Genomic DNA, 26576 nt, shown 5'->3' on the forward strand with positions numbered 1-26576 from the left:
AATGCAGGATTGGTGATGTTGGTTTCTTACCATTATTTACAAGCATGATTACATGAATATGACAATGTCAGGCTGTTGCTTGGATAGGTTGTGAGTTATCTCTCCCAATTTTTGCACCATCTTCCAGATGTTAGTGAAGAGGGCTTTGCAGGGTTGTCAAGGCTGAGTTTGTTATTATCGTTTCCAATACCAAGTGGATTCCCAGATCTGTTTTCATTCCTTTTTAGATTTTATAGTGGTTTGATACAATATTTTGGGGAGCATTTAAGACCAGGTAAGGATGGCAGATTTCCTTCCTTGAGGCCTTTAGTGAACCAGATAGATTTTTACGACAATCGAACAATTATCTTTTAATAAAAGCAAATTACTGCAGATGCTAGAATCTGAAATCAAAAGAGAAAATGCTGGAAAATCTCAGCAGGTCTGGCAGTACCTGTAAGGAGAGAAAAGAACTGACATTTCGAGTCTAGATGACCTTTTGTTGAATTGTCTTTTAATTCAAGTTTTTTAGTGACTGAATTAAAAATACACCATTTGCCATGGTGCATTTTGCTGGGTCTCTGGATTAGTCCTGTGACAATGCTACTATGCTACCACTAAAAACCCTCCAATGTATCTGCAATCCTTTAATTCTGACCTCTTGAGCATTGCAGATTTCAGTTGTTCCTCCTTTGTATCTTGGGATGTCTTCTACATTATAAGTGTTATGCAAATGAAAATAGCTCTTGTTTTGTTAATGATATGGAATGTGATGACATTTGAAAACCAATTCCAAGTTAAATCTTGGGCAAAATAAATTCTCAATTCTTGTATTGGTTTGCTCCTGTGATTTATTGCAAATCTCTACTGCACTGTGCTAGCAGTGAGAGGCTAGGTGTATTTGTTTGGGTGGAAGGGATAGAAAGATATTAGAGAGTAACCATGTAGAATTATAGAAGCCAATGGTAGATAACCCCAGGTTGTAAATGCTGCATGACATGGCAAGTCCATAAAAAGAACAAAAAAAGACTTGAAAATGCTTTAATGGATATTAATATGGTATAAAACCTCCGGGCGCTCCGGTTTCCTCCCACACCCCAAAGATGTGCTCTTAGGCTGATGGGTGTACCAAATTGACACTATTCTCCCCTGAATCTGGCTACATTAGGGGTTCCACTCACATACACACAGGGCAGGGTAGGTGTGGGAAGATGCAGCGGCGCGGGCTCGTTGGGCCGAAGGGCCTGTTTCCTGTGCTGGGATGTTCTTCGTTCTTTGTTAAAACCTATTGCTGTGTTGAAAACCACAAACTAAACTTGCATGTTAATTTTTTAAGTACTTAAGGCACTAACTCACGTATTCTTAATTACATTGCCAGATCCAGAAAAGTTGGCGTGGATATTATGTTCGAAAGTGCATCCATAATTACTATGACATGAAAAAGTATTTCAAAAGTCTTAGCATGAAAAATGAGATCATAAGGTAAGCTTCTGCATTTTAAAATGTAATCCCATGATCAATTTTTTTTATTTATACTGTTTAGAAATTTACATCACAAAGATCTAAAGAATTGCAAATTAATATGAGAATTGAAAATAGATACATTTCACAAAAAGTTTGAACCATATAAGATTCAAAATATTATGTGTAAATGTCAAAAGTGTATATGATTAATGAGACATTCACAACAGATGATACAGTTTGACTTCTGGTTGTTTGTCGATTTTTAGTTTCTAGTCCCATCTTAGAATCACTATAATCACTGCTAATGCCACTGACAAGATGCAATATTCACCTTCCGATTTAATTGAGTATTAACATCAGAGAATGTGATACGGAGTTATGTAAACCAGGAAATTACCAGAATCAGTTCTTGACCAGTGCTGAGTTAGCTTATCTAAACCATGGAAGTATTGAAAACAGTCTAGGCTAGACAGGGAGAAAAAAATTATTTTGGGTTTATTAGTGGAAAGTCATTCTGTATGGTTGTTGGACAGTTATCTATATTGCATGATATGTGACGGCTCATTTTCTAACATCGTAAGCAAATAATGTTCGCTTAACTAAGTTGCCAAAGTCTGCTCGCAGATGCGGAATCATATCCCAGCTTTTGTCAGTAGCCCAGAAATGTTGGTGTGATTACATGCACTTTTTTTTCAGATAAAATAGATGTTTGACTATGTTTTATGCCAGTTTTGCACTGAAACATTATTGCTTATAAATTTCCATGATCACTTGCACAAGTGCCAAAATGTGTCTGCCAGAATTCTCAGTCACCTACTTAAATAACTCTGCTAGCCTTGCAAAACATGGGCTCACCAATGTTTCCTTTTTTTTAATGCAAATAATGTTCTGCCATAACATCCAAAAATCTGTGCGCAGCACAAAGGCCACCTGATTTCACCATAAGTGAGTTACCTAGAGCTCAATAGCAATTTTCCGTTTATTTTGGATAATTTATGGGGCCAGTTTTAAGTCATAAGTGTGGTAAAATCTTAGTCCATCTCAATGCATGACACAAAGTAGCTGGAGTGGTCTTGCCAGTGGTCAAATCCCTATTTTGCATATTGGAAGTGGAACAACTGAGATGTGATTCTGGGAATGGCAGCAGAGTGCCATTCGCTATTGACTCTTTTGGAAATATTGCAGTTGTGCCTTTTTTTTTCATTTGGAAATACACAGTTGAGATCTGCAGGATGTTTAGGCACTGCACTTCAGTGGTCAAGACTGGTGTCATGAATTTTTAGGTAATTTCTGCATAAATGCAATCCAGCGAATTCCTAAATAGCTCCTTCAAGAGACGATGGCAAAAGACTGGATAAAATTCTTATCTAACATGCACAAAGCTTGCAAGAAGAGCATTTTGATTATGTGACATATGTCTAATTAACGAGAAAATACAATTTTTATAAATTTAATATACTTTGTAGTGGTGTTAAATTATGCAATATTTATGGCATCACACAATGTAAGATGAAATGGGCTGTATAATGGATGCAGAATAAGTTACCTTGGTGGATGATTGCACATGGTGCTGTTTAGAAGACCATCACATTAGCAATAAACCGTGAAATTTAACAGACAATATCATACAATTTTCAGTAACATTCTATTGGGAGAAAGAAACTACTAATTTTCAATGTGAGCTGTTTACATCAACTACACTTACCTGAACATTATATTACCCTCTTTGTACAGTACTTAATATGTCTTCAAATTAAGACTTGTGTTGCTACAGTGATAAATTGATCTGATTAATATAAAGGCTGAATATGCAATTGGTAAGCTTGTACACTTCTAACCTCTAGCTAGATGTGCAAAAAATAGACCCGTGTTTGGATCAAACAAATGATATCATGAAATTAAAAATTAGCTGCCTGTTGCTGAGTCATGACATTAATAAAACATTATTAGCTTGAAGCTCAGAAAAGCTGCTGTTATTTATTGCAAAAGTCAAAGCAAACGTTTTATTCATGTGCACAATCTTGAAATACTTTCTTTTAAATTGCTCTGATTTATTCTGGAGGGGACCTGACTTGGGAATACTAAAAGTAACATAGTAATTGCATCATAGAAGATTGTTGCTTTTAGTCAGTTCCTTGGATGGAAATATTGCAGTGTCCATCTTCTGATCATTCAACTTCCTTGCAAAATCACTTAATGAAGTTAGGAGACCCAAGTTCACTATCATAATTTTGAAATGCAGTTTTGCACAATATAACAATTTATCACTTGTCAAGCAGACAGTTTTAGTTTATACATTTAATAAGGGCATCCTTTAGTATGGGTAATTAGGACTGAACAGTTTGCATATTTACTAAATGCAGAATGTCATTGCCACCACGGCCTATTGCCTACATGAATTATTTCTCTATCTGTGTTAAACAGCTGTGCAATTATTACTGCCATAATCAGATAATTTCCCCTATGTAAGTTTTCTCTTGTGAGGCAATTAACTTAACCCTCTAAAGTTAAACAGAATCTTTACATAAACACATATTTGTCTGTGATTTGGGATGGATGATTCTAGCACAAATTTAAATGTGAGATAAGTTGCATATTTGTATAGATGTAATTCAGGAACCTAAAGTTCATTTGTGTACATTTACCTGAAAAAGCAAAATTGCATTTTTTTAAAAATCTGATATTTACCGTTAAGATCTTTAAAATTGAGTATTTATTTTGAAAGGATTAAATATTTAATAAATTACAGCCTATTTACAATTCCAATTTAATTATATTTGATTAGGATATTTTAGTTATACTATTTTAACTAGATTGAAATGTATTATGATAAACCATTTTTAAGCATTGAAAATTGACATTGAAGGCAACTGTGCAGAATATGTGAATCTAAATATATTAAAAGTTTGAAAAAAATTATTTTTCTAATATATTAAGAACAAGCTGCACTGTATAAATTATTTATATCTTTTTACATCCATTTTTAATATTTCTGATCCAAATGTACATTTTGACAGTTGAAAACAATCTTTTGGGTTTTTGAACAACTTGCAATATTTTATTTGCGTGTGTATATGCAATGTAATTTAGAATAATTTGGTATTAAATTAAAATTTATATAAATGTGTTTTGTTGCATTGATGTCATAGATATCAAAATATTTTCATGACAACATGCAGAACATGTGTAATTGTAAATAGTGAAAATTTGTGTTTTGTACAAGTGGGTAAAACATTTAATTATCAAAATTTGATAAAATCTAAATAAGGATTATGTAATCTGTTTACTTGCCAAAATGTTTTATCAGATCAATCTGCTGTTCATTTGTTTAACATTATGTTTTGGCATATGAGAAGGGTTTTTTTTTTGTCCCCCTTTATATGGACAGTGAAGACAAATCCTCTTTTAAAGTTCATTTTTAGTTATATTTTATCTTGCATAAATATTATTTAAGTACAATTAACACTGTTCCTGTGATGGACTAACTTAAGAAATGTTTCCTTTAAGGACAGAGAGGTGACTGAGGTTGCAAATACCTTGGATCGGGTATTGAACAGATCCAGTGATGTTTGTTGGGCCCTAAACAAAGCAAGAGACAGAGCCTCTTTCATTGAAAATAAATTTGGGCTTTGCTAATCTATTTAACAGTTAATAATTGGTTTGAGATGTAGGTCAGAAAAGGTCATGTTCCCATGTTGCAGTACAGTAGAAAAGGTGTGGTGAGAACAACTTTTTCATCTCCAAGGCCTGAAAAACTATACGTAAACATAATGGACTATTCTTTAATTCATTTCATAATAAACAATTTCAGAAGCAGGATTGTAAAATGGGGTCATGCTGCTGTAGGTAATTCATCCATTGTGCAGTTTAGCCTAATGTTGATTAAAAAATGCACCTCTGAAAAAGCAGAGCAATGTGATTTTTTAAATGTCAATATATTCACTGTTCTAACCTTGAATAAAATAATGTGCATAGGAGTAATTGAAAAGTATTGAAACTGAAGGAGTTGCTTATAAATTTTGCTTTGTTCAGTTGATGTGCATCATAAATCTCTGCTTAACTGTAGGAAAGAACTGGAGGAGTATGAAGAGACAAAGAAGAAGGAACGGGAAAAGAAAGCTGTAGAAGAGGAAGAGAGGAGAAAACATTACGAAGCCCGAAAGATGCATTACCTCCTCAGCACTGAGCAGGTCTGTGTACCTGTCCTGACAGCTTGCATAGTCGCCTGGGTCCCTGCCTGACAGAGATAAACTATCAGGCTGAATGGGACATGACTTGCTGAAATGATATCACAAAGACAATACTTCGAGTTCAATTTAGTGCTTTTCTATTGTGGAGTGCAAGCACCATGACTACTAGGTGACAGCATCTTCATACAGGCAGCATCAGCATTGTTGGCAGAAAGAGCCCAAGTCAGCAGTTTGATCTGCTGGCAGATAACACAACAGGAAGGGCATAACCTCAGCCTAACAACTCATTTTGACTGCCTCGTTTTGTGTTGTAGTATTGTCAAGCACTAGCCAACAAGCTGTTAAACTAAGATGGTAAAGCATTTTTTTAATTGTCTTATCTTTTTTGCAACTGTTTCAGCAGGGTAGAGTTCCGAAGCGTAGGTTAATTGCAACTGACAGACTTGTTTTATGAAGGCTGCTTTAGGTTCATAAAGCAGCCGCTTTTCAAAATCGATGTGTCTAGAAATGTCTGGAAGAATTTTTTGATGAGTTGCTACGAGAAAACAAAGCAATCTCTGTTTACATAGTGTATTTAGCAGAATGGGTAGAAAAATAAAATGGTAAAAGGGGTGCAGGACCATTTTTTTGTTGTCTAGTTGCTGTTCAACCGATGCAGTACTTCACCCTGTACATGTTGTAAAGAAGTCAATTAAGTTGACAGGGATAGAAAGCTGAGCTTATATTTCAAATTACTATTATACATTAAAAAAGTATACAGTTTTTTAAAATTTTATATCTTAATGTATAGTGCATCGGTAATTGAAGTAGATTGCCTATAATTTGGGTTCCATAGAGAAACAGTAATCTTGCAAGGGCTGAGATATAAATCAGGTAATTTATATGGTTTGTTCATTCATGAATGAACCCTAACAAATATGTGCTGTAACAGACATTGGTAGACTAGACAATATTATGGTCAGAAAAGAAATACAAATATGTAATGTTTGCCCAATGATTGCTCCAGCATTATTGTAGACCTTAAAAATATATATATTTTTCTGAAATATAGAGGACCTTTTTTTATTTTTTTGGAGGGGGTACACCTATCTTTCATAGAGACCTTTACATGTGTAATATCCTTGCATCTCATAATCTGTAATTTCTAGAAAGATATTCCACAATTTTCAGTTCATACATGGGTTTCAAAACTTTTTTTAACCAAGCATATTATTTAACCAAAAAAAGGAAGCAAGTCAACATGGTATGTAAATGAATAAATAGCACATTTTGAAGCAATGTAACTAAATGATAAGAAAATGAGAAGAATATATGTCAGCCATTTTTACCACACCGTAGTAAAATTAAAAACCCCAAAAGAAGCTGAAATATTAGTGGGAAAACATCTACAACTGTACAAAATAACACTATTAATAGGTCACATACAGAGATATGCGTTCAATATTTTAAAAATTGTAAAATACATATACATTCTGTAAGGATTTACTAAAGCTTAATATATTTTATTAAATCTCAGGTTTGCAATAACATTTTTCATCAAAATGCTTGCACTTTCTCAATGAAGATACAAAAATAAATGCAATCAAGTTAATGTTACTTATTCTGTCCTCAGTAACTCCTGCGCAAATGTGCATTTTTTAAAAATAAATGTGTTTTACCAAGTCACCTAGTCACTGGGAGACAATCACTACTGACACCTGGGTGAAGGAAGATCGTGTCCAAGGGCTATAGCTTTCACATCAAAGAGCCTCTCCCAAGATCCCAATGCATTATGTCATGAGTTATTTTATAAGGAGGAGCCCCTCAAGGGTGATTGTATATCTAGACAGATGAAACTTTGGTTGTGGTTTCATAGAGGTGTTTTGAGATCAGGAGAAGAACAGATTCTGTTTTCGATGCTTATCCCCAAAAAGACCCATTCTTAAATACCAACATGCTGATCAAGTTCCCCAAATACAAAGTTCAAGGAGGTCATCCTACTTATGCCTCGAACCTTTCTATGAAACTTAATAGCATTGCATAAAACATAACAAAAATGAACTACTTCCACACAGCCATTGGGGACATCAAAGGAAGTTTTTTATTCAAAGAAAATCTGACAAGTACAAGGTATTGTTCATTAGATTAGTCTCTCTAAACAAGCTTTCAAATGCCAAAAGATGATGATTGCAATAACAATTTGTATTCATATAACACCTTTCATTTAGTAAGATATTCCAAGATACTTCACAGGAGTATAATCAGACAAAAAATATACATCAAGCCAAAGAATAAAATATTAGGACCAGTGTTCTGGCCAAAGAGGTACATTTTATGAAGTATCTGCAAGGTGAAAAGAGGCAAAGATTTTTAGAGAGAGAATTTTAGAGCTTAGAATCCAGACAGATGAAGGAATAACCATCAATAGTGGTGCAAAAGAAATCAGGGATACAGAAGAGATGAAAATTAGAGGAATGCAGAATTGGGACATCCAGATGAGAGTTTTTAATTGAAAGATTTAGTAGACTCGCAGTCAATATAGGAACATGGGTGTGATGAGCTATGCACCAGTATCTTGTTAAGTGTACTTCAGTCTTATGAAAGAAAGAAGTTGCATTCATGTCCCCAGGATATCCCAAAGAGCTTTACAGCCAGTGAAATAATAAGTGGCCAATCCAGATCCATGTACCACACAAAGCTGATAACATAGTAATGTGAAAACAAAATAAAGCTTAAAAATAGATTCAATTATAATTGTCCACCTGAACATGAATTTTTCTGATTCATTTACCCAAGATCAATGTAGGTGGTGGAGATGTGGTATAAGGATGTTTAGAATAGTATTTTGGCAATGTTTTTATAATTTTAATTGGTTATGCCTCCCTCACTTAGATTGACACAAGAAATTTAGATACTATTTCAATTCACCTCCCATTTAGCTTGAAACTGGGAGCAGTTTTGACAGTACTGTAATACTTCACTTTCCAGTCTCAAGCAGGTCAATGGTTGCCTTCAGATTCAGAAGTAATTTATCCTACTTCTGATTCCATGGCTACTATTATGATATAAATTGGCCTTGACTAGACAGGTAAGTAAATTTCATGCTCAGGTAGCTGATCCACTTGCCCAATCTGGCATAAAGGAAGGCAATACTTCACCTTCATCCTAAGGTGCTGCAGTTTTTTATTTTTCTCTGCCTCATGGTCACAGGTCTCCAATCTACTTAACTTTCCATTGATATGCTGCCTCCGCTGCAAGAATATTATTAAAAAGAAAGGATATTTAAAAATAAACACATTATTATGGCCCATCTTTTAATGCATCATTCTCAATGCAGCTTTGAGAAGCTGGTTGGTAGTTTACTTCAGCCCTTTAATGCCAGCTTGTAGACATGAACCCATACCTGGAGTCATAGAATCATACAGTGCAGAAAATACCCTTCAGCCCATTGAGCTTGCACTCAATATCTACCACTAAAGGTGCATAACCCATAACTGGATCACGTTGTTCTGTATTGGCAATAGTGTAGAACATTTAATTGTACTTTAAAAGCTGGTATCCACAGAATCTACAGTGTATAATTTCACTTAATGAATAAAGAACACATCTGAAAGTGTTACAGTAAAACATTTTTTCATGGGAAATGTTTTAAAACCCCATATATTTAAGTGCAACTTCTAGCATTTTTGCATTAGTATGTTCCTTGCATATGAACAACTAATTTAAAAAATTTCCCTACAATGTAGTGAGTTACTGCACTGGATTGAATGTTAACTTCGAATTTAAGCTAGGAAAATTCCAGTTATATGTCTACACTGTGCTGAATTAGCCAGTTCCAGCAAGGACAATTGGCCTCAGAATTCCTGTTTAAAAAAAAATCATCAACCAGAGCCCATGTTATTCATTTCCAGCAGGTATCACTGAATAGTGAACATGTGTGGGTGCCAAGTGAGAGCTAGGTTGTGATGACCGGCAGAATCAAATTGTTGTGTCTTACTTTGTGGAAAATAGTGTGGTGGCTTGAAAAGATTCACAAACTGATGATCTAAAATCTGCTGAAGTGAACACATCTCTGGCTGTAACCATCTTTATTCCAGTTAATAGGATGATTGGTCTTATATGATTAGGTTTTTTTAATAGACTGTTGCAAACAGCACAAAACGTGGGAGGGGTTGGGCACCCATGCACACTGGACATCACCTGCTGTTGAAGGCTAACTGTGCATATCGCACTAGTGTTCTTGTATACTTGTCAAGACTTCCTGGAGCAAGTTTACAAACCTGTACCTTCTGGCTCAGAGGTGGAAAATTAAAATATTAACATTTTTCATACAAGGACTTCGCTGAATAAGGATCTTTTGCACTAGGCACTGTGGAGCCCTTGCAGATTGTGCAACCATACATCTCAACTTTTTTAAAGAAGAAGCAATACAACAAGAATTAAGAAACAATACATCTCTCAATGGATTTCATTATCATATTTCAACACATTTGATTTCTGGAGTAAATTGCCAGGAAAGCTAGCTCAAATGTGATTGTTACTGTGCTGTTCTCTTTCAGCTCTGATTTTACTGTTGTTATTGGAAATAATGATACTCTATACAAATAAACCATTTTCTACTATCTTCAATGAACCGTTTTCAACTGTATGGCCAGAGTGTCAGATTGATTGTTGAAATCAGCATGCTTTGTTCAACAATTGATTTTGGATCCTAGTTCACTCATTGAAAACAGGCTCGCTCTTCACAGGAAATGTGTTTTATCTTGTACTGTTTCTTGTACATATCTCCTGACTTTGAATTATAAATTCGTAAATGGACCTTCATTATTGTTATGTCAATTTTCAGTCTTGAATTCATTCTGAATGCAGTTGGAGAATATTTTTATAAATTTGAGACTTTTTGTAGGAGAAGGAAGGAAAATAATTTCTTAGTAGAAGGTGAAAGAGAAGAAGTAAATGATTTTCAATACAATAATACAGTGCAGTTTGCGTATATCAAAAATATTTGTGTAATTTTTAACTGAAAACTACATTAATCTCTGATTCAACCAGAGATAATTGCAATTAAATTAGCAATGTTGTTCATTTTTAAAATAATTGTACTTCAGTTATATTAATGAGCCAAAATGTCATTATACAAAAAGAAGTAACATCAGTTGTAGAACATTCAACAAACAAAATGCAGTAAATGTACTCCTCTAATTTGAGAATTCAGCTAATGACACTCTATAAAACCCTAATTATGCAGTGATGAATTTTCAAACAAGGAAGATTCTTAGTTTCAGCTATACTTTGTGCTGAATTAGTTCATTTTTTGGTGCGAGGCAGCAGGAGAAATGTTAGGATGAAAAGATGCAGCAGAAATGGTAGGAAGATAAACGTTAGTAGGAAACTCCAATCCTATTTTATGTCCAATAACTTCAGCTGAAAAATGCAGGACTAAATTAAACTCTGATACAACCCACTCGTGGCAATAGTCTGTTGATACTTATTTGAAAGGTTCTGGGGAATTAGATCCCCATAGATTGAATATAAGATCACAGAAAAAGCAAATGGAGTGTGGGGACAGGGTGGGGTGCTAATGTTATTTAATTATGCGTTTGAGAGAATTTTTAAACTTCGTTGAAAGACGAGTTTGTCTCCTAAAGTAAAGCAAAATGTGCAGGAAAATTTCAGCTTGTCTAGCAGCATCTGTGAAGAGAGAAGCAGTGTTCATGTTTTGAGTCCAAAAAAGAGGTATGTTGGACTTGAAACGTTAGCACTGTTTCACTCCCCACAGATACTGCTGGACCTCTTGTGTTTCTCCAGCACTTAGTTTTTATCTCGGATCACCAACATTGGCAGTTTTTTGCTTTTATTTTACTGTTTACTAAAGTGTTCCTTTAAGTTTAAAAGAAAATTCCCTGTTCGTATCTTCAACCTGTTGCGATGCACTGAAGTGGATTTCTAGTTCACTCATTCAGCCATATAATGGAGTAAAATTTTGTGTACTTTGGTGCTTTCATAGCTTACCCAAGTAGATTTCACATAAACAATGTGCTTAGTGCGTGTCAACAGAGTTTTCAGTCATCATACAGTTGAACTTGTAATTAACTGAGGTCTATACTTTGCAGGAGATGCTCAAAAATGAACTTCAAAGTTGGCCAAGTTCAGAAATCAGAATATCACGTAGTATTCCAACATAAATAAATTTCTATTGAATAATTAATGGACTGTCAGTTTGAGTCCATGGAAGAGGATCAGAGTGAAGGTGTAAAGATTTGGAGGTAGTGAGTAATTTGGGTCAGCGGTGGGAGAAGATGGAATCATAGAAATGGAAATTAAGTGACAGATTATCTCCGATGGAAGCAATTGAAAGGAGTGCAGTGGATGTAAAGTTAAAAATATGACTGAAACTGAAAGGAAAAATCTACAAGGCTGTTGTGAGACTGGCTTTGTTATAAAGTGCTGAAGCTTGGACAACATTAAGAAGAGAGGAACAACAACTGGATAGAAAAGAACTCCAGAAGCTGAGCAGGAAGTGTGGTGTAAAGTGAAAGGTTCCATATGTTGTCCAGTACATTAGGGAATCAATGAAGATTGTTAGACCGTTGAAGAAAGTAAGTGAGAAGAGATTGAAATGGTTGTTTATTTTGAAGAGGGAGAGGCAAGAGAGATGAGTGATGGAGATGAAACTACTAGGAAGAAGGATGAAGGGGAAGGCCTAAGACCAGATGGAAAGATACAGTGGCAAAAGGCTTAAATACAGTGGCACTGGATGAGGAATGAGGGTTATAGAGGGGAGAAGATGGAGAAGGATGATCAGCCAGCATTGTGGTGACCCAAGTGAAATGGGAGAAGCCAAAAGAAGGAGTTCCTACAAATCCTGAAAGATAGTTATATTGACATATATTTGTAACTTCATCAGTTTAGGAAAATAATTAGGTTTGAATTCTGAAAATGACAAATGTTTAAATGTAATTTCCTTGTAGCACAGTAGGAAATATAGGACTTTAATACATGTGTGATGCTTCAAAGTATTTCTTACTTAAGGCCTAGTTATGTTGAATTCAAGGTTTCATTACCAACATAAAATTCCATCCTCCAATTCCTGTCTATACTTTCACAATTCAGTTCTTGCTACCACTACATAAATGATCAAATCTTCATAGGTTTTGATACAGGCCATGTTAAACTATTTAAAGCTTCTAAAATTATCTGTTGCAATGCTTGGCAAGAGCTTTCCTTTTATCATCCAGTTTGCAGGCTGGAATTTTAGGTCTGATTGACACTTGTGTGTCATCTACAATTATGATCAGTTTTGTTGATCTTCTTTGGCCAGGTTCCTAGCAATAGTGAATTTATAGGCAATGTTGGCATTAGATATAAGGTAATGGCTTTTTGAGAATTCAATAAAGTTCAGATCTTATTAACAGCTCAAATCCTTAGTAATTTGAATGTTTACATTCACTTTTACCAGCTGATTTCAGTTTTGTAAAATCCTCAGTTCACCCTATTAAAATGAACAGAAAATCAATATTGACAGTGACGGATGGCAGAAGACTAGAGTATGAGATGCCTAAGCTCTTTATAGTTTCAGTTCTGTATTGTGGTCATTTGATTGCATTCTCTAAGGTAAAATCTAATAAGTATTCCACAATAGTCTTGTGCATGTGTCTGTAATTTTGTATTAAGATTCAATAAAAATGTTAATGTGTCCTTAAATTTTCCAAGTTAGGTGTAAGCTAATCTATTTAATTTGAACATCTAGGGGATTTACAAATGTGTTGTGGAATATCTTGGTGCACCCGAAGTAAGCTAAGAACACACTCAATTCATTTGCACTCAATGCAATCCTAGTATAGTGAGATCTGGACAACACATATTAGGCAAGAGAAAAGGCTTAACAGTTTTCATCTTCATCGTGCCAGACGTACCCTTTGCTTTCTTGGCAGGACAAGGTCAGCAACTCGAGACATCCTGGAACATGCCAATTCCATCAGCATACATTTGTCGCTAAATAATCTGCACTGGCTATGCTACGTCCATCGGACGGATGAAGGCAAAATGGAGGCTCATTGTGCAGTGAACCAGCCACTGGGCCATGACTATTTGGACATCCATACCTTCACTATAAAGGTGCCTGCAGGCGAGATATGAAGATAGCTGACATTGATCCTCACAAGTGGAAGACAGTTGCTGAAAGCCATGAGAGGCTGACTGTTTGGAAGGACATTGGAAACGGCGAACATAAACAATGCAACTGGTCAAGAAAGCCCAGAGGAAGCAGAGACCAGTGAATTCTGAATCACCTCAAACCCAATGTTGTCTCCTGCAGCAAGGATAGCAGAAACTGCCACATCAGTGGTGCTGCTGAGCTACACCAGGCAACACTTGACCACCATAACACCATTGTTTTACAAGACAGAAGGCTTCCAATGACACTGATTTTTCATAATACCTTGCATAAAATTCTAATGGTGAATTATTTTCCCTTTATACACTAAATAAAATAATGTACAGCTTGCTAGACATTATTTGGCTTCAAACTTGGCGGCACATTTAACAAATGATCCCACACTCTTGGTTCAAAAAGTATCTATCATCCTATCAAAAAGTTCAATTTTAATCATGTGATTAGCAAAACAAGCTTCCAGTCTGCATTCATGTCATTCCCAACACAATACAGTTTTAAGTTTTCAGGAAGGATAAGCGTCACTAATAAAATAAAAATGAAAGAGGTTAAGTTAATTCCTTTAAAGTCAAAACATACAATGTCCAAAAGTGGTATATTCGATATATGTTTTGGATAAATAATGTTTTATAGTTGGATGATTTTGCATGTAGAATTAGGATAATTTATTTATCTTTATGCTAATACATCAGCTAAGTTACCCAACAGCGTCTGTTAAAAGGCTTTTAACAACCAATGCTAAATCAATGCATTTTTTTCATAAAGTAATGTAAAAAAATCAGATTACAGGTTAACCGATACCGTAGATACAATTAATGTGTTTGTTCATATCTGACTTCATATTAAGTCAATGTATAGTCATGCATCTTGCATATATTTTTATGTATACTGCTACCTTAAATTGAACACTGTTGGCATATATTGTGCATAAAAATTCTGAAAGTCTTCATTTGCAAATGATCATCACAAACCAGAAACACAAAATGATCCCTTTTAAAGCATTTCTGAAGCTTCTAAAAGTAACACATTTTGCAATTTGTTGAATTGCACAGACTACAAAGCATTGCGCGCAATAGGTAGTATGTATCTGAACAGGTGTATTGCAAAGATAGGCACCTCAATCAAATAATCAGTTTTGAATGCTGTTGGTTGAAAGTAATTTAGAGAAGTCCGTTTTAAAAAAAATACAGAAATTTGAACAAGCTACAATAAAGTCTAATTTGTTTGGAACAAAAATTATAATAAAATTACTGCTAGTCATCCTATTTTAAATAATATTAATAGCAGAATGCTGCCAAATATATTCCTCAAAGTTGCAATATCCATTTTCAGTAGTTTATGTATCAACTTCAGTTTAATTATTTGTTAATTTTAAACTTAATTCATGGCAATTTTTAAGCAACCTTAGAAATAAATAATTACTATAGTGAAAATCAAATGACTTTCAATAAATATTGCAATTAACTGCAAAAAATACAAATAATTGAAATTAATTATTTAAAATATTTTGAAATGATAGTACAAACTGGTCTGTGATAAAGTAATGAAAATATTTGCTGTTTTTGTACATAACATTTTATATTTGCTGAGAAATGCCTTAATACAATATAATTAGCTGGGAGTAGTACTGCTATTGTAAATATAATTTATTTCAATTCACTTATCTTCCAATGTAAAGTTTTTGCCTTGCCTTGGTAGAAATAAATTTGTTGCACACTTTGTGTACTAATGCATTTTAGAAAGACCAACTGTATCAATTTTGTAGATAATTTAAGTTAATATAGAAAGTATATGCAGTCTACAGCAACAGAACCTCACTAATGAAAAGAAAGATAGAATCTAAAATAACAGTAAAGGGAAAGAAAATCAACAGTTAATATAAAAATATAAATAACTCTAACAATTATAATGATGTTTAAATGCAAAATATGTAAACAAATATAAAGTTTATGCTAATAAAATAGTTATCTGTCTCAAAAAATGAAAAGAACCTAAGCAGACTCCTTTAGAAAATGTTATACCTATACTTCAGTGCTTATTCACTGCATTGTAAAGAAACATTGTAAAGACCAATGGTGGGCTGCGAATATCGTATCTTAATTGGCATACTACTTTTTTAAAAAACTTTTGAGCCAAGACTGCACACACACATCCTGCCACTTTGCAAGCCACGTATTCAAATAAAATCACTATTTTCTATTAATCAAATGGTATTTTAAGAATCAGTTATAAAATGCTAAAGATCCCCCTGCTCTATAAAATTTTAATAACTCTAGATGATTGCTAAATATTCAATGAAACATTTAGGAACTATTTAGAAAATAGACTAGTTCAGAAGAATTTTTTCCTCCTCCAATATATGTATTTAAAATATACAACATTAGGCTGTTTGGTGGTTGCTACAATATACATCTAGAGCAAATTTGGCTCCATGAATGAAACACTGGTTTTCCAATAAATTATCTTTCTATTTTTTGGAAAATTTTGGTTTATCTTCTGCTTGAAACTGTGCCTTTAGTAATTTGCCAAACTAAAAAACCATAGTTAGTATTAGGTCATATCTGCTTCTCAAGTGACTTGTTTTGTTAATTGCTTTCAGCATTAATTATGGTATTTGTTTAATTAATCTTTTCAAAGCTTTTATGTGAATGAAAGGATGTTATTACATGGCAATGGATAATTTCAGTTCTCACAGGAATACTCAGGACTGTTTACAGCTATTCATTTAAAAGTGTAATTGTGCAATTGGCAAGCAGAAATGTTACCTTTTGAGTTTTCAATGAGAATAATTAAATGTTGAATATCTTACTGCATGTTGGATTGTGGCAATGTGTTAACAATCCACCTTCTTCTTAACATCAGGTCAATTATTTGCTGAGTGGGATTTTTAGAAATCCCGTGGCAGTTGTATGTCCTGATAATTATGATGAAGTATGTTGGTCAGTGTTGATTCAGCAATCCTATCTCCAGCAAATACTTCATTCACTGATCTCCTTCATGCTCGTCTTTACGGTCATTAAACTTCTTGTGCCTTTTCTTGCCATCCCCTGTGGCCCTAATTATAAAAGGCCTATATGAAAAACATCTAGATTGGGGAGGAAGCTGACTGATGGATTGATAGCTTTGCAAAAGGGTCCAGAATTTAAATGCTATTCAATGGATGACTGGCCAACAAAAGGCACGTTTGCAGATATGGTTGACCTGGTGCAATTAATATTCCAGTTCATGCATGAATTCCTCTGATGGAGGGGGACTTAAAGTGCCAAAAGTGTGTCTCTTGCATAACTCATTTTCTCTTTCATGACAACCCAGAATTTTATACTTAAAAATATCAGTGTTTTCACAGCTCATTTGTCCTACTATGTGATCAGTACACTAGCCAGAAGTAGAACTTGATGCAGAGAGGTCAATAAGAAGCTATTAACAGGGTCACTCCTGAGAATTCAACAGCTTTATTGAGTTCAGTTTTAGCTTGAATGTACAGCAGTAACACAGGTGTAGTTTTTTTTTTAAACATCGAGCACAGATTTCCCCAAAGTCTTTATGGGTTTAGAAAATTGCCAAAGAAAATGGATTCCCAGACCATACTGCTGGCTAAAGGCTGCTAAAGTTTGTGACAAACTTGAATGATAAAGAAAAAAGTTTGCACACAAACGTGCAGTATATGCTGTTTATAAATTGGGCACACCGCCATAATGCCTTGTGATTAATTCGATGTGAAGTAGTCATTTGCTATTCAGCGTTTGTGCAAATAATATTAGTCAAATTCCAAGTGTAGCTACACTTCATTGCTGCCATTTACTATCATATTAATTCAATGAATATACATAGTTATTGCTGATGTACATTGCACAGTTTTTCATTTTTAACTGTTTCACATTTTAAATGTTTAACTTTTGTGTGTGCTACTTCATGGCAGTGAGTTAATGAGTGTTCCCTTTCTACCTAGCTTCCAGGTATTTATAACTCTCCATATTTGCTGTGCCCGAATGAGATGGAATGTAGGTTACAACAGGTCAGACCATTGACTCCGAATAAATCTTGGAAGAAGAACACCACTGAGGGTCTTGTGGATCCATCAATGCCTGACATTCCATGCACCTTTCCTCCATACGAGCTGCTGCCACCTGTAGTCAGAAAGAAACCACAGGTACACTGTTATTTTGTATTTGAGCAATTTTATTAAAGGGAGGTTGTTTTTACTTCATATTTTTCTCACAATTAATGTCACCAGTGATTCTGTGAATCACAACACACAAGCTTACAGAAAATTAATAGCTTATAGAAAACTCCCATATCAAGATTTCCATTTGTTAAATTTCATTGCATAAAAAATAGATTTGATGTTAAATATTCTGTTCCATGACAATAGTAAACCAAAGAAATATGAATTATTAACAACTTGTTGCAATATTTTCTTTGGTTTTGCATCACTGCCAGTGATTCACATCTGCAGCTTATTTGTTTGTGAGTGGGAATACAGTCCAATTTAAGTAAGGTAGTGGTTGCAGTGGTGGTATCAATAGAGGAATTTGAATATACTTGTGTTTTTTGTGTAGTATATTAGAACAAGTTGATGTTTGTACTATAGATGGAATACATCATTGATGATTGATTTAAGTATAATTATTCAGTGCAAATGGTCTTAAATAAGACAATTTATTTGATTTATTATTATGTCATGTATTAGTATACAATGAAAATGTTCCTTTTGTGCCACACAGAGCAAATCATTCATAGGGAAGGAAAAGAGAGGGTGCAGAATGTAGTGTTACTGTCATTGCTAGGGTGTAGAGAAAGATCAATTTAATATAAGGTAGGTCCATTCAAAAGTCTGATGGCAGCAGGGAAGAAACTGTTCTTGAGTCGGTTGGTATGTGACCTCAGACTTTTGTATCTTCCAATGGGAGAAGAGAGTATGTCCAAGGTGCATGGGATTCTTTATTATGCTGGCTGCTTTTCCATGGCAGCAGGAAGTGTAGACAGAGTCAATGGATAGGAGACTAGTTTTTATGATGGCTGGGGTTCAGTCACAATCCTTTTTAGTTTCTTGCAATCCTAGACAGAGCAGGAGCCATACTTAGCTGTGATATAACCAGAAAGGATGTTTTTATGGTACATCTGTAAAATGCGGTGAGAGTCATAGTGGACAAGCCAATTTCCTTAGCCTTCTGAGAAAGTAGAATATTGGTGGGCTTTCTTATACAATATATATAATTTATTCAAAAGAAAATCCAGAATCTTTGACCCATTAGTGGCACCAACTATTTATACTTTATTAACAAGATCAATTTTAGAAATCATTCACTCAGATCTTTCAACTTCCAGCCATATTAGCAGATAACTTCAGAAAAATAAACATTTTCCTTGATTTCAAAGCACTGCAAAATATCTAACTTACGTATATGTCTTCACTATTATATCTTGCAGTGGTTTTGGCAGTGATTTGGTGACAGCACACCATTTACTGAGTCTAAAACCTGAGCACAAAATTGAGGTTGATGGTCTGGTGAGGGAGTTGCACTGTTGGAGGTGCTATTTTTAAACTGAGATGTTGAACTAAGACATTTATATCTGTCCTTTCAGGTGGATGTAAATGTTCCCATGGCATTGTTTTGAAGAAGAGTTGAGGGATGCAGTGCAATTTCCTTGATGTCTTGGCCAATACTTAACCCTCAACAGCCATACTAATTAGTATCACATTGCTGTTTGTGGGCCTTTTGTGTGCAAATTGGTTGTTGAATTTCCCACATTACAACAGGGGCTACAATTCAAATGTATTCCATGAGCTGTGAGTGGAACATCAGCCTGGATTATTGCTGATATCTCTCAAATACAACTTGAACCCATAATTGCCTGGTTCAGAGGTGAGAATACTACCCACTGAGACATGTTAATGGGGTTATAAGTAGTGCAGCTATTGTTAATCAGATCCAAACTAGTTGATATAAATCCAAACAATGACATATAGCTTCTCCTTACAGAGAATTTATTGACCTAGTTCAATCTCAACAGTCCTCATAAATAGTTCCAACTATTCCCTACTTATATGCATTCCAAATACTTAATTAAATAATGCCCTTCACCTATGTATCTTAACGTAATAAACGTACTATCAGTAGATTCCCTTTCTATGAAAAAAATCTTCATAATGCACACACAATATCAAAATAAGGCAAAGTCTGCATTTTGTATAATCCATCATAATAACAAGATGTTCCTCTTCTAAAACCTTTGACAATTACTTCAAGCAAGCTATCCTTTTTCTAAAAGTCAATCAAATATTTGGTGATTTGTGTCGATCCATTTTACCTAAGAGATCTCTTTTCACCCTAACGTTTCTTTCATGCTGGCAAGGTCAATCCTGAAATTCCTCCTTTATTTGATCTATTCCCCGTTACTCAAATTCCACAAAATCTCTGCATAGAAAACCATCAAAGTGCGTTAGACGTCTTCTAGCTTCTCCTTGTGATACCAACAGAAATTGTTGGGTCTGCTTTTAGTTGAATGCAACTTGTTTTCAGCAAGACAAACCATACTCTTGACACTTTATTCAACCATAACTAACTTGCTTAATTTCCAATTTTCCTTCTATATTGCCAACTTCTTTACGTGGTTTCAGAAACTTCCCTTTGAAATTTCTCACCTTGCAAAAATGTAGTATTTGCATCAATTGATTTGCATTCCCAGGAATACGTTGCTAAAGGAGCTAAGAAAATGTTCAAACTCACTTTTTTTCAGCAGTGGTGGAGTCCACTCTGACATCTTCATTACCAAGTCTCCCTTCAAAATCTTGAACCACTAGTCCAGCTTTAGTCTTAAATGTGCCTTCAAGAAGCACCTTTTTTGTACGTGTCAACCTATGTGATAAGGCTGGCTGTGCTCTGCCTTTTGTTTCAATGTAAATGCCAAATTCTTTCCAACTCCTTTATCAACTTATCTTCTAACTTGTTAGTAACCATGAAACCTTCCCGATCATAATGACTTCCACTATTCATGGCGTTCCTAGCCTGTTCTATGATTTTTATTCTTGTCAAACTATGACCTTTACTTTGCTCTTCTTTCTGCTTCGGGACTATTTCTGCACAAGCTCTCTCTCCTACCATCAGGGTCACTTTTGCAAATCCGTGGTCTTTTCCTAAGACTGTGATTCAGTCCACTTTCGGTACTCGCATTGCATTTTATGGCCCTCCACATTTTTACCAAACTCTGCCAATCCATCAGTCGTACATTTTGTCCTTTATCTTGCACATTCAGTCAATGTTTGTATTTGCTGTTGGCTTTTCCTGCTCTTAGCTATAATGGTGGCATCCCTCCATTCATTGGCCCTTACTGCCATATATTTTATTCCATTGCCAATTTTATCCTTTGGGATAAATACCTTCATCCTGCACTTCAGTATCACTTTGTCCATATTCAGTCATAACCTGCTTCATGTAATTATACAATATGTGTCAATGTGAAAATGTATCAGAGTTAAAATCATTCCTAGGAATGGTGAATTATTACAGCAGATTCTTACAAAATGTGTCAACAATTTTAGCCCCACTTCACCAGCTTTTGATGAAGCATCAGTGATGGAAATGGGGCAAACGCATACAAAGAGTGTTTGTAAAAGTAAAGCAAGCCTTACAGTCATCGACACTGCTTGTACATTTTGATCCAACAAACCTGTAATGCATCACCATGTGGAGTGGGAGCAGTCTTGTCCCACAAGTTGTCAGATGGAATCGAGAGGCCAATTGCATTTGCATCAAGAACCTTATCAGATTCTGAGAAAAAGTATTTTCAGATTGACAAAGAAAATCTGGCAGTAATTTATGCGGTGCAGAAGTTTGATATTTCACCATGTTATGAGATCACAAGCCATTGTTGGGTTTTATTCAAAGGAATAAACCAATGCCACTAATTGCCTCTGCAAGGGTGCAGAGATGGGCTCTACTGCTAACTGCATACAGCTACTCTTTCCAGCATTATCTTGGAATGTAAATATCAAATGTGAGCACATTCAGTCATCTCTCTTTGCTGCAGACAGTGCAGTCACTGCCTGTACTACAAGAAACAGTGTTAGTACTGAACCTGATAGAGACTTTGCTGATCTCAGCTACTCATATAAACACTTGGATTTAAATGGACCCAATGTTGTCAAAAGTTAAGAGGATGGTGATGCAAGGATGGCGATAACTCAGATTAAAATCATAGGAAGGAAATAACATGAGAGGACATTGTGTTGTGAGCAGCTCGTGTTATAGTGCCACCACAGGGGCGACGGCTTTCATACAGGAATTGCACGACACACACTCCGGATAAAGTAGGATGAAAGCACTTGGCTGAAGTTATGTTTGGTGGCAGGGCATAGATAAAGAAATTGAAAGACTATTCAGCCAGTGCCCAAGTTGTGAAGCCCAGCAGTCATTGCCAGCACCAGCAAATACGTATCCATGGGAGTAGCCAGGTCGGCCATGGTCAAGACTATATACAGACTTCACAGGACCGTTTGTGGGACATATGTTCCTCATCCTGGATGAGATTCATTTTAAGTGGCTGGATGACCAGTTGATGAAGTCAACAACAACCGCAGCCATCATTGACAAGTTCCAGCACACTTTTGCCATCCATGGCATCCCAGAGGCCTTATTATCAGACAATGGCCCAGTATTTACCATAGAGGAGTTTCAAAAATTTGTTAACTCAAACGGTATTCACCACATTCAGTCAGCACCTTACCAGCCAGCTTCCAATAGTTTAACAGAATGAGCTACATAACATTCAAATCATCTATGAAAAAGCAAGTTCACAGGCCATTGCCTTAACATTTGGCAAGTTTGTTAGTTGTTGTTTAATGCTACGCCAAATACGATCACAGGGGTTATGCCAGTTGAGTTACTAATGGGATGCCACTTCCAACCCCATTTGGATTTGGTATTTCCAGACTTGGTGCGGAGGATGGAGGCTAGGCAAGTCTCCCAGAAAGAAAAACATGATTCAAGAACAAGGTAGAGAGTTTTCCAAGTCGTAGATTTAGTGATGGCCAGGAGCATGGCAGGTGGACTGACATAAAACCGTAAGACATAGGAGCAGAGTTAGGCCACTCAGCCCATCGAGCGCAACACAGGTTGCTGAAAAAGCAAAAATAGAAATAACAGATATTAGTCACAATCTTCCAATCATCAAATGTAGTGATTTCAGGATTACTACCTGCACCACATGATAGTCAGAGTAGAAGCAGCAGGATACATAAGACTAGAAGATATAGGAGCAGAATTAGTCCACTCAGCCCATCAAGTCTGCTCCATCATTCAATCATGGCTGATATTTTTCTCATCCTCATTCTCCTGCCTTTTTCTCATAGCCCCTGATCCCATTATTAATCAAGAACCTATCTATCTCTGTCTCAAAGACACTCAATGACCTGGCCTCCACAGTCTTCTGCGGCAAAAGAGTTCACAGATTCACCACTCTGTCTGAAGAAATTCCTCCTCATCTCTGTTTTTATGAATCATCCCTTTAGTCCTCTGGTTCCAGTTTTTCCTACTAATGGAAACACCCTCTCTGTGTCTATTCCATTCAGGCCTTGCAGTATCCTGTAAGTTTCAATAAGATCCCCCTCATCCTTCTAAACTCCAACAAGTACAGACCCAGAGTCCTTAACAGTTCCTCATATGACAAAGTCTTCATTCCAGGGATCATACTTGTGAACCTTCTCTGGACCTTTTCCAAGGCCAGCACATCCTTTCTTAGATACGGGGCCCAAAATTGCTCACAGTACTCCAAATGGGGTCCAACCAGAGCCTTATACAGCCTCAGAAGTACATCCCTGTCCTTGTATTCTAGCTCTCGCAACATGAACGTTAACATTGCATTTGCCTTCCTAACTACCAACTGAACTTGCACTTTAACTTTAAGAGAATATTGAACAATGACTCCCAAGTCCCTTTGTGTTTCTGATTTCCTAAGCATTTCCACATTTAGAAAATAGTCCATGCACCCATTCCCCCTTCCAAAGTGCATAACCTCTCACTTTTCCACATTGTATTCCATCTGCTACTTCTTTGACCTAACTTGTCCAAGTCCTTCTGTAGCCCCCCTGCTTCCTCAAAACTACCTGTCCCTCTACGTATCTTTGTATCATCTGCAAATTTAGCAACAGTGCTTCAGTTCCTTCTTCCAAATCGTTAATGTATATTGTGAAAAGTTGTGGTCCCTGCACCAACGCCTGAGGCATGTCATAGTCACTGGCTGCCATCCTGAAAAAGACACTATAGGTGGCTAGCAAAACTGTGGAAAGAATGGGACCAGTTTCCTACTTTTAGAAGTACAAGGTTGCCGTGTACAAAAGCAAGTGGATCATTTGAGGAAGAGAGTTGGGCCTGATCCATGGGACCAACAGATGTGTCCTCCCGTGGCCCCAAGGATTCCTATTGTTAATGTGGAGCCAGGGCAACCCACAGTTTCCAAAGCCAAGGAGGCAGTAGCTACTGAGGAGATGTCAACCCCAGGTTGATGAATTTGTGTTTTGCATCCTCATGCTCAGATTCCTTGCTTACCAAAGTCAGTTGAAAGGTTCCTTCATAGTTCGGAAGATTTTTCCTGGAGTGTCCAAATGTGTTGTTTTGCTTTAGATGCCTGTATTTAGTGATGTTCCTTTTGTTTCATTGATAGGTGGACTCTGGAATTGAGTGGGGAGGAGTGTTGTAATGTGGCCCCTTTAAGGAGGCAATCCTTTGAAAGCCCTGTGATCAGCCAGGACCCTAGGGAAAGGCCGTGTGGTAGGCTGATCCAATTGGGAGCAAGGGCACATGTCCTGGTATGGGGAGGAACCTCCATTGGAGCCAGGGAAGAGAAGAGAGTAGACATGTATTGCAGTTCATCAGACTCTTCTATGTATATTATTGCTTGAAGCCATGATGAATCGCTTTCAACTTTACTACACAGGGCATTCAAAAACTTGAAAAAATGACCTAATCATAGTCTCTTCCAAGGTTGGGGATGATCCCACACCACCAAAGTTAATTTTGGATTTCTCCCATAAACTAATTGATTGGAACTCTAGCTGCCAACCATTTGAAGTGAATTCTTTGCATGGACTACCCATGTCATGACAAAAAAAGTATATATTTTCCCTTTAAAATCCTACTTCCTGAATGTCATCAAAACTTTAACATAGTGATTAGAAATTAGGTCTTGTTAAAAAGGATACAATAACGTCCTGATTGTGTAAATCTATAGATTTCCTGAAAATAATTGCCTTTTCGTGTTCTGTAGATAATTACTTTGAGCCTTATTCCATAGATTCCATAGACAGTAAGGGTATTTCACAGGATACTACATCTGTGCCGATAAAAAGGTTTATTCTGGTTATTTTCATGGAATCACCGTTTTCCTTAGTGAATTTAATGTGTTATCATCTCTGAACCTGAGGTAAGTAGAACCTTAATATTCTCTAACCTAACTTTGGTCTTTACTATTTAGAAAATCTAGATAACACTTTAACCAATCCATTCCACGTACTATGGGATGTACACCGTGGTCCAACACAGCACGATTGATTGAGTCCACAACTGGAATGCTCATTACTGACTACAGGTTCTGGTGACCAACACAATTCATTTTGACTCATCAGAATTGTTATCTTCCCTTTCTGAATCTTCCATGTCATATGTCATTTCAAAAACCTTGTTATTCCATTTTGGACAGATCACCACACAATGAAATTTCAAATTACATCTGAAACAGCTATTGACTATTCTTTGGTTATCCTAGAGTTCATTTTCCAAATATAGTTACCCAATTCCTATTGTCTGTTTGAGCTACCAAAATGTTATCTATCCTCATTCCTTTTGTTAGTGGGTCTTCTTTCGTATTGATGCTTGTACCCCATATCAAAATGGTCTAATGCTGCTAGCATTGGACCCTCCCTCCATCTGTTAGGTTGTTGACAAAGGTTCCACTTGTGCCATAAAAGTGGTTGGAAATGAATGTTTGCATAGAACTTTTTTTTAAAGCTTCAGACATCTGTTCCAAAAGCATATCTTTTTCTGAGAATCTAACTCTAGTCAGTCCAGGAATCTATCTATGTTTGATACTTTAGTTCCATCCAACAATTTGAACACAAGCAGTGACTTTGGGATCTCCAGATGAAATTTTTGTAATCTTGTATACAATGTTAAATTCCATGATCCATTCCTCTATGGAATAATTATCCATTTTTCTAAATTTATCAAAGTTTTACCATGCCTCATATGCATTTAATAGGTTATCTTTCTTAATTATTCTGTCTTTGAATTTTAAGAGATTATCCAAACCTTTCTTATTGTCTAAATGATGTGTCTTTAGCCCTGAAAATACTTTGCACCTGGTCCTGCTTCTGATGGGAAGTGAAAGTACCACGTCCATATCTTGTTTTTTTTTTATTTGGTGAGGACGTAGCCTTTGTCCATTTCTCCACTTAATTTTTTTTGTATTGATCACAACATTCAGCCTCACAGAACAATAGTGCAAAATCAACCCCTGACTTTACATTGGTGTAAGCCATTGTTCTCCAAATTAATCTAATTACAACCTTCTGTCTGAAAAGAACTCTTGGTTTCCATTCTTGACCTTTTTGGCCAAACATTCTCTACTACCAATGTTATCAGGATCCCAGCTAGTTGATATGATCAAAACTAAAATACAGTTTTTTCTCTCTGAGAGTGTTCTCTTTTTACTCTGTTTAGTCTTAACACTTATCAAACAGTTAGTGCCACAATTGTCCCTTATTTATATATGTTCCAAATACATAACTACAAAGC

General features: G+C 35.9%; 1 protein-coding gene across 3 annotated transcripts in view; it reads left to right on the plus strand.

Moving 5' to 3' along the window:
• The window catches only part of spata17 (spermatogenesis associated 17), a 276889-nt gene that overhangs the window by 35789 nt on the left and 214524 nt on the right, over positions 1 to 26576 (plus strand). For all 3 annotated transcript variants that reach the window (XM_080200544.1, XM_080200542.1, XM_080200543.1), the window contains exons 5-7: positions 1358 to 1461; positions 5510 to 5633; positions 17735 to 17935. In XM_080200544.1, coding sequence (XP_080056670.1) covers positions 1358 to 1461; positions 5510 to 5633; positions 17735 to 17935 — 429 coding nt within the window. The remainder of the gene's footprint in view (positions 1 to 1357; positions 1462 to 5509; positions 5634 to 17734; positions 17936 to 26576) is intronic.

The sequence above is a fragment of the Carcharhinus amblyrhynchos genome, chromosome 12, assembly GCF_965287045.1.
Source record: "Carcharhinus amblyrhynchos chromosome 12, sCarAmb.v2.hapA, whole genome shotgun sequence".
Classification (NCBI taxonomy): Eukaryota; Metazoa; Chordata; class Chondrichthyes; order Carcharhiniformes; family Carcharhinidae; genus Carcharhinus; species Carcharhinus amblyrhynchos.